This window comes from Thamnophis sirtalis, unplaced genomic scaffold (assembly GCF_051295495.1).
Source record: "Thamnophis sirtalis isolate CommonGarterSnake01/CBP01778 unplaced genomic scaffold, rThaSir2_p1.2 scaffold_5, whole genome shotgun sequence".
Classification (NCBI taxonomy): Eukaryota; Metazoa; Chordata; class Lepidosauria; order Squamata; family Natricidae; genus Thamnophis; species Thamnophis sirtalis.
The window spans coordinates 38491562-38504835 of NW_028261385.1; the positions used below are offsets into that span (position 1 = coordinate 38491562).

Here is a 13274-nt window from a genome sequence, read left to right on the forward strand (position 1 = left end):
ACAGCTGTGCATGTTTAATCATATACTGAGCTTAAATGCAGTGATTAGAAGCTGACTATATGGATTGCATATATCCCTCCCTCCCCCACAAAAGCAGAGACATTATTTTATTTTACGCTATTCTTAATTTAGTCCTATGCCAGTTCATTTGGAATAAAAATAAATACATTCCATTTTTGTTTATTTAATGTGTATTAATGTTGGTATTGAATCTGGACTGCAAAAGTCAAGATGACGAAACAGTGAACACCAGAGATTTTGCAGCCCAAATCGATTGGAGAGAGAGAAATCTAGTGGCTGTCTAAAAATTGTTAAGAAACATATCAGGAAAATTAGGAGAATGTGTAGTAGAAACACTCTGAAAATGAAGACTGAAAGAATAAGCAACGGAGGTGATATGATGGTAGCAGGGCTGGATTAAGGCCACTTGACACCCTAAATCCAGCTCAATAATGGTGCCCCTTAGCTTTTCATTGTTTTATTGACAAGATGCAAAGACTTTAGTGCTGAAAATTAAAATTGACTATAGTAGCAAAAGAGTTAAAGGCATGGATGCTATGGGCAGAAAACTCAGTGGCATCCTAAGTATCTGCTTATTTTGCTTAATGGTTAATCTAGGGCTGCATAACAGGATGACCTCAATTTTGTGTGTGCTGGCTTAGCCCCCCAAAAATCCTAGTGGCTGTCAAAGTGACCTCTTCAAATTACTCATCTTACACACAATGTTAGGTCAGATGTTGGTAAAATAACTATGCAGGATTTAATTTTGGAAGTGCTGACTGTAAATACCTGGATGACACAGGATGAGTTAGTTTCTCCCACCTTTGAATGCCTGGATACTCTATGATATAGCAGATAGGGTGGAAGATAGAAAACATGAGCATCCAAGGTCGATAAGAATTCCATGTTTAAACATACTGTTGTGTATTGGTACTAGGATGTCAGATCCTCCTCAATTGGTTCAATTTAGCAACAGTTATTCATGCTTTATCCTGTCTTGTCTGCTGCAATGAACTCTAAATGATACTATCCTTGAAAAGTGGCTGGAAGTTGTCTATAGTGCTAAGTATAACAGGTAGATTCCTAAAATTAAAGCACACACAGAACTTTGTTCTGGCAATAGCTTCTTCTTTCTCCTGATACCTTATACTTTTTGGTGTGTATCTGCTTTCTAATGCCCTGGGCTCATTAAAGTTCTGTATACTTTTTATGTAATAAGCTTACTGAGCTTTGTAGCTTGAGATAAATCTAGTGTCTTGCTATGGGCAGGCCACCAAAGAGAGAACTTTGTTTAACTATTCAGTGCTTAGATAATTTTCTTGAAGGTGACTCTGTTTAAATCTGTGTAGAGAGCCTTTTCTTTTGTTTTTGTTTGGCACAAAGTCACCTTGGACAATTGCCCATTTCTAAGTTAAAAAAACTTAAGGGAATATTTCAAACTTGTATTTCAATATGATTTTAGTTGCATATGGATGAAATCACTTCCTGAATTAATAACTAACAGGGATGCTGGCTTTTGACTGTTGGCTAATGGGAGGAGATTAAGGCACTTCAGTCTCTAGTTGGATGTAGTGAACATCACATATTAATCTGATGGAGTGTGATTGCTTAGTAATATAAAATTATGCTTGAATATAGATTGTCTAAAAGATGTCAGTATTCTCAGTGGTATTAAAGATAGCTTAGACTTGAGACTCAAGGGCCTTCCTGATGGCAATTGTTCATTAAAAACTACTTAAATTGGAAAGAACCAAAGAATTATTATCAGGACTCTAGCTGCTATCAGGTTACTACTATTCTGTTGAAATGGTCAGTTTCAAGATGAATTTTGTTCAGGGAACTAGAAAACCTTGCTTTGTTTTTGCAGCCTCATTTAGATATGATAAGTAGAGAGCATGTCGGTAATATTTAGCAATGGGAGATTTGTAGGCCAAAAGTCAATTTATCAGTTTTTCTTTCTGAAAATTATTCTTTTTCAATTTGACAACACCCTCCTCTCCTCTGACAATTTTTGACCCAGCATTAAACCAAACTACAGCGTAATATAATTTCTTCAGGAAAGTAATGCTAATGGGAACAATGAAACAATGGTGTACATCTTTCAGATCTCAAACTGAGTGAATGAATGAATGAATGAATGCAGGCAATGGTTAGATTGGTTTCAAATAAACTTAAGCTTCCATGGATATTCATCAAGGGTTGCTGAACAGGGAGATCAAGAGCAGTGGTGGGATTCAAATTTTTTTACTACCAGTTCTGTGGGCATAGCATGGTGGGTGTGGCGTGGCTTGGTGGTCATGGTAGGGCAAGGATACTGTAAAATCTCCATTCCCTCCCCACTTCAGGGGAAGATTACTTCAAAATCCCCATTTCTTCCATATCAGCTGGGACTCAGGAAGCAGAGAATACATGGGGGCAGGGCCAGTCAGAGGTGGTATTTACCCGTTTTCCAAACTACTCAAAATTTCCTCTATCAGTTCTCCAGAACTGGTCAGAACCTGTTGAATACCACCTCTGATCAAGAGTAGGAGACTCGCTACAAAAAGATGGACTGTTCATTGGTATCCCCCACAAATCCCAGCAGTACTTGAGGTTGTTTCAAAAATGGCAGGGGAAATCCCTCCCCCTTACCTCAAGACCTATTCTTATAAGACTTTCCTAGTTAGAGATAAATCAGGTGAGACTTTGACCACTTTTAATGTTAATGGAGAGAACATCACAACATATTCTGTCAAAGTCTTTGTTCAATTTGTTTTTGCCAGAGTAACCTTATTATAGTAGCTTGGCAGTTGAACATGCAAAAGGCACCTGGCTATTTTTATTGAACATAAAAGTTAAACAGAGTGAAGCAGTTGTGAAAAGGCAAATGCTACCTCCCTTAACAGAAGCATAAAGTCCAGATCATGGGACATAATACTAGGTGGAGGACACCAAGCCCATGGAATAGTTGAAGGATGTAAGTATGTTTAGCTTACAAAAAAAAAAAGATTGACTAAAGACAGATATGTTAGTAGTCTTCAACTATCTGATAAAGTATAACATAAAAAGGGAGTGGAGTTATAAGATGTGGTTGGTTAAAACTGAAATGTTCAAGCTAGAAATCAGGAGGAATTTGCTGACCAAATGAGCTGTCAGTGAGTGGAATAAGCTGCATCCTTATTCATGAGAACTCTTCAAAAAGAGACTAAGTGGCCATCTGTCCGAGATGCTGTAATTAATCATGCATTGAGTGGCATCTTAAACTACATGGTCTCTATGATCACTTATAATTTTATGATTATAATTCTATCATTTAGCTTGCAAGTCAGAATTTATAGTGATTGTCCCATATTTCTCAACAATGCCCCATTACTTGAGTAATGAATAAGCTTGAGAAGTTTTCAATATATAAGATTCTGTGTGAAATATATTGTACTACATCCTGTGTTATTCATTTGGAAAGAAAAAAATGCTCTCTTGGGGGCACTATTGAGTCATAAGAACATGCTTATTGTATATTTAGTTTAGAACACACACACACACTCATCAAAGCTCATACGTTCTTATGACTCAATATACTGTATATACTAAAGTAAATATACAATAAGCATAAAGAATGATAAACTTGTCAAATGTTTGTTTATTGAGTGTGCATTGCAAAAGCAATTCTCCAAAATCTCTGAAACTTATTTGCAATAGGAAAAGAGCAAATTTGAGAGCTACCTAATTTTGTTTCAGCACAGAATGGGAAAACACCACAATATGACATTTTATGCTTGCCTGCATGCAACTTAAATAATGTTCATGTTTTGTTATGTGTCATTTTAACTTGAAACTAAAACACAGGTTCTTGTCAGTAATCCTATCAGTTGTCCATTATAGGCATAGCAATTTATTTCTGGCTAGTCTGGTTTACAAGCTTAGTTTGTTTTTCAAAGAACTTTGGCAAGACAACCATTACTAATTATATAAGTGTTTAATTACAGAGGCTTACAGTCCCTTGATATGGTCTTATCAGGTTTGAACTTCAGTGACAGCATCAAATGTAGGGATTAGCAAAGAAAATATTTTCTTTCCAAGTAGTTTAGATTTCCTGCATGTGAATCACCTTTGCTTTCAAATGTGAGCCCACATGATCTCAGCAGTTCCCAAGTTTTGGATACTGTTTATTTCTGCCGCTTGTTATTGTTCACACCAGCACTTTGAACTGACATCAAACTAACCATGGTACGTAAAAAGATGGACTACTATATTTTCCCAATATTTTAAAAAATCAGACTTTCAAAGCCTCTGTAGGATGTTAAAACCCACCCCTCTCCTAGAAAAATGAAATATCCTAGGATATTGAAAAGGCAGAATATTATGTTTCCCTGGATGTGAAAAAGGAGAAATGTTTTAAAGAGAAACTTCCTGCAGCTTCCTGCCTCCCGCCTTTTTGTCAATGGGCCATTAAGATGCCAAGCCAGTCTATTCACATAACAAAGACCCCACCCCTTCAGCTCCAGGGTGATGGAATCAAGGCGTGCCAGTATAAGCCCTTTACCCAACTGACCACATGGCATCTGAGAATTCAACAAAACCTGGACTCAGCCTAGAGAGTTGCCCCTGCATGGCCCCATGTGAGTCTGACAACCAATCAGAATACATTTCTTCCACAGGAGCAGGAGGCAGATAGGTGGGGCCGAACAGATTATAAAAAGCCCCTCCCTCGGCCCTTCTTCTTCACCCAACACCTGGAAGCATGTGATCATTTTTTCCCCCAGAACCTCAAGCCATGCGGTCCTGTCCACCATTAAACCATCTTTCTAAGCAGCCTCCATGCCTCCAGTGTCTTTTTCCCCACTTGGAGCCGAACCCAGAAGGACGCTTCTTCCAACACCTCAAAGTGAAAACTAAAAAGAAATCCATTTATATAAAAGCCGCAGCTATTTCCCCCAGAACAATGATTACATTTAATTCAGTTCTGCTATAGTAAGAAGTGGTTATAGCTCACTCTACTGATGCTTACTTTGCTAACCAGTTAAATATTGTGAGAAAATAATCTGTTCACCTCTTTTCAAATCCTTGGAGAAAGATTTGTCTAGAACCTAGTCTGGATAACATTAATCTCCCAATATTACACATGCTGTTTGTGGTTTCTAAAGGAAACGACTATTTCCAAACTTGTAGCAAAGTGCCCTTAAATTTTAAGTTCAGGTTTTTCCAGCTCTAAAGTACTAGTCTCTCTATACATTAAGATGCACTTTTATTAACCTCAGCATTTTGATTTCTTTGTAACTTTGGCCAAATCGTTTTGGGTATACTTTATTTCCCATCATAACTGCACAAACGAGATGTTCATGTTGTATCTCATTTTTTTAACTTAACAATGTGTTTTATGCTGAGAATTAACTCAATTTTCTGATGTTTTTGTGCTCACATATCAATGGCTCTGCTATAACTAGCTGAAAGGGGAGGATGTATTGTGGGAACTCCAAAAGGAAATCATTCACAGTTAACCTCAAAAGGTTTAGCTTCAGCTTGGAATCGTCTTGCATAGAATTTCTTGCATAGGCGTTTACTAATTCCCCTATGTCAACTATGTCATGAGAACTGCTGACTTGGCATCTAACTGTATTTTTATTTTTTCCCACAATAGAGAGGAAGCCCTAGGAAACCTGTCTATGAATCTGCCTGTAAGATTGCTTCAGTCTTCACACTTCATAGCTACCCAAGTTGGTTGATGGGCTGAAAAATGACCAAAATGGCTGTGAAGTGACTAACATTGCCCCATCCGTATCCTATACCTGTTGACAGTGATGCTGGCACTCAAGTATAGGTTTTTTTCTGATTTTTTAATTTTATTTTTGGCCTGGTTTTAAAAGAAAGAGACAAAAGGGAAAGAGGTTCAGAAGAGCCAATCTCCTAACCTCTTTTCATGTGATTGGGAGGAGTGCAAAACTGATCCTTGCAATGCAGATCCTGCTATCCCCCACCATTAATAACATAGATGAGAACATGGAACAAAGTCTTCTCAGATTTTCAGAAGGTACAAAAATCTACAAGTTGAAATAAAATTCAACATCACATTGACAAGGTAGAAAAGTGAGCTGGAATTAGCAGAATGAAATTTAATAGAGATAAATGTAAAGTTATGTACTAAGGAAATAGAAATCATATGACCATACAGGTGAAACTGGAAAAATTAGAATATCATGCAAAAGTTCATTTATTTCAGTAATGCAACTTAAAATATGAAACTAATATATAAGACTCATTACACACAAAGCAAGATAGTTCAAGCCGTGATTTGTCATAATTGTGATGATTATGGCATACAGCTCATGAAAACCCCAAATCCACCATCTCAGAAATTTAGAATATTACATGCAATCAATAAAACAAGGATTGTACATAGAACAATATTGGATCTCTGAAAAGTATAAGCATGCATATGTACTCAGTACTTGGTTTGGGCCCCTTTTGCAGCAATTACTGCTTCAATGCAGTGTGGATGGAAGCTATCAGCCTGTGGCACTGCTGAAGGGGTTATGGAAGACTAGGATGCTTCAATAGTGGCCTTCAGCTCTTCTGCATTATTCGGTCTCATGTCTTTCATCTTTCTCTTGGCAATTCCCCATAGATTCTCTATGGGGTTCAGGTCAGGCGAGTTTGCTGGCCAATCAAGCACAGTAATCCCACAGTTATTGAACCAGGTTTTGGTGCTTTTGGCAGTGTAGGCAGGTGCCAAGTCCTGCTGGAAAATGAAGTCAGCATCCCCATAAAGCTCATCTGCGGAAGGAAGCATGAAGTGCTCCAAAATCTCCTGGTAGACGGCTGTGTTGACCTTGGACTTAATGAAGCACAGTGGACCAATACCTGCAGATGACGTGGCTCCCAAAATCAACAAAGACTCTGGAAACTTCATACTGGACTTCAAGCATCTTGCAATGTGTGCCTCTCCTTTCTTCTTCCATACTCCTGGTCCTTGGTTTCCAAATGAGATGCAAAAGTTGCTCTCATCAGAAAAGAGGACTTTGGACCACTGAGCAACAGACCAGGTCTGTTTTTCTTTAGCCCAGGTAAGACGCTTCTGACATTGTTTGTTGTTCAGGAGCAGCTTGACAAGAGGAATACGAAGCCCATGTCCAGGATCCGGCTCTTGATGCACTGACTCCAGCCTCAGTCCACTCCTTGTGAAAGTCCCCAACACTTTTGAATGGCCTTTTCCTGACAATCCTCTCCAGGCTGTGGTCATCCCTGCTGCTTGTCCACCTTTTTCTTCCACACCTTTCCCTTCCACATAACTTTCTATTAATGTGCTTTGATACAGCATTTTGGGAACATCCAACTTCTTTTGCAATTACTTTTTGAGGCTTTCCCTTCTTAAGGAGGGTGTCAATGATGGTTTTCTGCACAACTGTCAGGTCAGCAGTCTTTCCCATGATTGTGATTCCTACTGAACCAGACTGAGAGGCCATTTAAAGGGTCAGGAACCCTTTGCAGGTGTTATGGCTTAATTAGCTGATTAGAGTTGGAGATTTTGAACCTAGAATATTGCACCTTTTCACAATACTCTAATTTTCTGAGATTGTGGATTTGGGGTTTTCATGAGCTGTAAGCCATGATCATCACAATTATGACAAATCATGGCTTGAACTATCTTGCTTTGCATGTAATGACTCTATCTCATATATTAGTTTCACCTTTTAAGCTGCATTACTGAAATAAATGAACTTTTGGATGATATTCTAATTTTTTGAGTTTCACCTGTATTTGGGGGTGAGTGCTACTGCGGTTGACAATAGTTCGTATAAAAAGGTTTTGTTAGTTATAATACATAAAAGCATTACAGTTTTAGGCTGTATTAACAGAAAGATAGCACCCAAATTATAGGAAATAATAGTTCTACTGTTGATCAATCTTACGTTCTATATTCTATTCACCATTCTTTAAGGATTCAGACAAATTGGGAGACCCAGTAGAAGATAATATCTCTTGTGCAAGGTTGAATTATGGAATTCTTCATGCTCCTGAGCTTGGTTATTTGCTTACAGATGTTTCATTGCCCAAGTAGATAATATTAGCAGTTTGAGTGAGCACAAGATTTGCTGCCTGTTTACATCTAGTAGTTTGGCTGCCAGTTTCACTGAGGATGTAGTTTCCACCAAGATGGGTTTTTTTTATTAGAGCATTGCTTTTCTGCCAAATTGTTTGTCTGGTGCTAACTATTCCCTGAATATCTGAATGTGAACAGCTGGAGAATGGAGGATGTATCGTATTTTGTTTCCTTCCTAGTTTTTTATTGTCTCTTGAATGATGAGTAAATGCATTTTGTCTCTATATGTTTATTGATGCTGTTTTATCTGAATGCAAAGCTTCCAAGAATTGTCTAGCAATTTGGGATTTGGCTTGGTTTAAGATGCTAATAGTTTTCCAATTGAAACTGTTATTGGGTTTATCCATGTGTTGTGAGATTAAAGAGTTTTTGTCATATCTTCCAACAGCGACCTTGTTCAGATAGGCAGACTTCTTCCTATCTGCCCTACATAGGGGCTGTAAAAGTCCTTACACTAAATGTTGTGTAGTAGATTACCTTCTTCAGAAAAGATATGTATCTAATATATATTGCTGGGGCTAATTTTACTGCATTTTAATCTATGTTGTTCCCCCTAATTCTTGTCAAGCGTCGGACTGGGGCTCGACAAGCACTTTTCTTACCTTAGGCCTGGAAGACAATTCCAAGATATTTAAAAGATTTGATTTATTCCTTTTCATATCTATTTGGTTGCACTTGTGACTGCTAGGACATTTTAGAAATACTTAGTACTGTCTTTTCATAGTTAATTGGTCGGTCTTTCTTCTTGCTCTGATTGACAAATTATCTTAAGATATGTTTCAATCCAATCAAGGGCTGAGACAAGAGAACTACTTCACATATAGAAGCAGCTGTATGTATCTATGAGCTGACCTTGAAGGAAAGAAATCAGGATTATTCTGATAAGTAACTAAACAATGTATATAAAGGTTAAATAATAGGGATGCCAATACACACAGCTAATTCCCCTAAGTGAAATACCATAATTGCTTTTATTAAGTGATTCTGTCTGTGTGTGTGTGTGTGTGTGTGTGTAAATTGGACTTTTAAGTAGAATTTTTTATGAAGCTTACAGCTACTGTAGAAAACATATTTTTACTATATATAATGTCTATCATAAAGGTAAAGGTTTCCCCTGTCCAGTTGTATCTGATTCTAGGGGAGGTGTTCATCTCTGTTTCTTAGCTGAGGGAGACAGTGTTGTCCAAAGATATTTCTGTGGTCATTTGGCCAGCATGATTACACATTGAGGCTCATGGAACACTGTTACCTTCCCACCAAAGTGGTACCTATTTATGTACTCACATTTGCATGCTTTCAAACTCTTAGATGGGACAAGTAAAGGGATCTGTTACCCAGCCCTCGGATCTTGAACCCAGTCTTTCCAGCTAACAAGCTCAGCATCTTTAATCACTGAGCCACTGCTCCCCATCCCCATATCTATTATAGAAATGGTAACTTTGATTTTAAAAAAGCAAACCTAAAATCAATTCAAATAATAGATGGACCAATCCTCTTTAGCTTTAGCCAGGTGCTTTTCTGCCAGATGTGTTCAGGAGAGAGTGATTGGCTCTAAAAGCTAACCTATGCTTCCTTGAGAGTTTCTTTTGCATCCAGCCAATCCAACATTTTTGCATTTTTGCAATTTGTTGATCATACTTTAGAATATACTGTTAAATCTCTTTCCCCTTTTATAGGCAAGGACTGTTATTATTGTACCTCTGTTCTTTGAAACCATTGCAGAGCAAACTTTAAAGGTAAGCAGGAAGGTTAAGGCCAGAGTCCCTCAAGTTTATACACATGATTTTCACTGTTAGGAAATCATTGCAACATGATTTTCTTGGTTTAAGTTGATTAAACAAATTTTGATTTCTTAGCAGTTTACTGGAAGCCAGTGAGAAGCAAGTCACCGTGCAAATCAATTTGGCTTGGTCTAAACTTTTTGTGTGTGCAGCAAGGGAATAACAATGCTGGGTGGGGAATTCTGAGGGTTGATGTACCTACATCTTAAAATTGCTAAGGTTGAGAAACACTGGTTTAAAGAACACTAGCATTATGTGCTATTGTCTCACTAGGCTCAAGGGGGTTTATTTAAAATTGGTAATAGCTTCCTAATCTATTGGTAATAGATTTTGACATGCAAATTCCAGTGAGATGCTTATAAAATTATTTGGACATCCAAATATCAGTTTGGATAGCATATCTGTGGATATAAATACAGAGTACAAAAGGGTTGTCTGTTCTGTACTAAAAGAACTGTGACTTAGCTGCATCCTTTAGTAGTGGATATTTTCCTGCTTCCACTGAATACATCTGCTGAAGAAGAGTCATAGGTCTCTAGACTAGAAATTAATATAATAGAGAATCTTCTGTCTTAAGATCAAAAGCTAATTAAAAAAGCAACTTGATTTTCTGTATTTGAACTGAGTGAGAATTCTTCCCTGGTAAGAGCTTTTAAAACAAATCATGTCAAATTCCAAGAATCTGCAGGAATTCCAGAAGTTTGACCCACATGAAGGATACATACTACATTCTTGAAAATTGCAAATATTAAGCACAGATATTATTGTGAACCCATTCTTCTCATATGATCATGTATTCATAGAAAAGAACGATAACTTTTTTTTAAAAAAAGTGAGCTCCATTTCATACATTTAAAATATTAGGTCTTTCTTTGTCCTTTAGAAAACAAATATTATACCTGATTGTCCTTCAAACTCAGCTGCTGCTATTCGTAGAAATATATTTTCCTATAATATATTTGTTATTTTATGCTGAATGCCAGTGAATAGGAAAGTTCCATGCAATTGTTTTTGGGCTGTTTCAAAATATTTTCTCTCTCCATTCCATAAGAAATCTGATTAGTATTTGAGTGTCTTGTTAATATTGAGGTGGCACCATCCACTGAATCTAGAGGCAACAGACTTGCCTAGATGTTGAACATCAAACTGATTCATGGATAAACAACAGGTTTCACTCATCATTATTTCTGGCATTTGTTTGCTTAAGGCATCCATCTCATTCTGCCTAATAGGATGACTAGCTGTAACTTCCTTTCCAAAGGTTGTGTTATTCATGCACAGCACCCTAGTGCATGAAATTATATCAGAAAATACATTCCTTTATTGCCAGGAGCTGAGCTTAAAAAGCAACCTCAAGCAATAGGTTTGAAGTTGCTTATTTCTTATAGTTTATCTTTCCATATAGTTTTGCACTTTCTCTGATCCTGCCTATCATGTGTTTGTTCTCATCAGGACTCACTGCAAAAGCTCCTAACTCCTACTTTTTTTTTTAACCAATCATTAATAGGAAATGACACACATGATAGCAATTGCTTGAAACTTTTGCATGCTAAAAAAAATGGACAAAGCCTGTAACCCATTTCTTAAATCAGTGTACATATGGCTACTTGTCCAAAGTTTTGGGGTTTTAGAGGTCTCCAACAGTGCACTTCTGAAATTCGAAGAATGTTTTTTTTTTCTGTGGAGTTATTTCTGGCATTTCATAAAATGAAGATAGGGAGCTTTTTATCCAACCACTTGAGGCTCTGAGTAGTGAACTTTGAGTGGTTTCCATTGTTTTGAACAAAAATAAGCAAAATATGCATGCTTACCAAGTTAGATTCCAATAATTAAATGATTAAATCTTATAGTTTTATCAGGAAAGAACAAAATGTAGCATAACAGAGCATATTTCAGGTCATATGGGCTACCTACAGATAAGGTTTGCTACTTATCTCCTTCCTGCATATATTTTGCAAAGTATTTAACAAACTTTCCCTAGATGTTCAGACTGGACAGATAATTTTATTTTGAATGTGCAATGCCTAAGATATCTGGATCTTATGCCATATAAAGCTTTACAGATAATATCTATATTTTCTAATAGTGCAAAAGCTTACTAATGCAGTAATTTTAAAACCAGTGTTATTCTGCTATGGCAGAGTTGTCCCAAACCCTGTTCCTGTTACCAAATTCAGCTTTTGAATCATCTTCAAAGCCACATACCATGGGATGTGTGTTGCAGTATTCCAATTGAATGGTGATAAAGGCATCAATTACCATTGCTAGGTAAGTTCATAACTGGTATAACAGCTGAAGCTGGTAAAGGCCCCTCTGGTCATGATTTCTATTTGGTACTTGTGCAAGAATTATGACTTCATAATCCACTTTTGTAGAGTTTAATCTAAACCTCCTCAACATTAAAAGCTTCCTCATAACAGTTCAATATTTTCCATTTGCTGCGGCAGTATACAGTTGGTGTCATTAATGTATTGCTAATATTGCACACCAAACTGATAGATTTGATCACCAACCAAAATAAGGTATGAAATAGCCAATGATAATAAAGACGATGGTATTATTATTTAGAAAAACTTCAAGAGAAGGAAGATCAACTTAAACGTAGCTTGGATTGATTACAAGAAGACATTCAATTCTTTGCCATGTGAGTGGACAATCAAATGAATAATAATAATAATAATAATAATAATAATAATAATAATAATATCATCCATAAAAAGGGGCAAAATCACTGCATGTGAGGGAATTGTAATGCCCAATGGCCAACTAATTAAATGCAATGAAAATGAAGCCTACAAATACTTAGGCATTCTGCAGTTGGATAACATCAAGCATGGAGAAGTAAAAACTATTGTCAGGCGAGAGTACACCAACAGAGTTAGGAAAATTTTGAAATATAAATTGAATGGTGGAAATACAATCAAGGCCATAAATACCTGGGCAATACCAGTTATAAAATACACAGCTGGTATAGTTAACTGGACACAAGCTGATTTGGACATTTTGGATCGAAAAACCAGGAAACTATTGACAATGCACTACAGTTTACATCCATGTGGTGATACTGATAGATTGTACCTGCCCCGAAAATCAGGTGGCAGAGGATTATTACAAGTGAAGCAAACAGTTGAAGAAGAAAAACATGCACTGGCTGATTATTTAAAGTCAAGAACATCTATTAATCGAAGTAAAGAACAAAAATCTACTGAAGGCCCAAAAGACGAAACAAGAATACAGAAAAGATGTGATAAAATCAAGAATGGAGAGTTGGCAGAACAAAGCACTGAATGGCCAATTTCTGGAAAAAATAAAAGATAAAGTGGACAGTGGACAAACTTGGTTATGGTTAACAACAGGTACATTAAAGAAAGAAACAGAGTCACTAATCCTGGCTGCGCAAGAACAAGCTATCCACA

At 37.0% G+C, this 13274-nt stretch overlaps 1 protein-coding gene across 1 annotated transcript in view; it reads left to right on the forward strand.

Annotated features, from left to right (window-relative positions):
• The first annotated feature begins 1895 nt into the window (after positions 1–1895).
• The window catches only part of LOC148045335 (uncharacterized), a 49982-nt gene continuing 38603 nt past the window's right edge, over positions 1896–13274 (forward strand). The window contains exons 1-2 of the mRNA XM_087715838.1: positions 1896–1901; positions 9754–9813. Coding sequence (XP_087571964.1) covers positions 1896–1901; positions 9754–9813 — 66 coding nt within the window. The remainder of the gene's footprint in view (positions 1902–9753; positions 9814–13274) is intronic.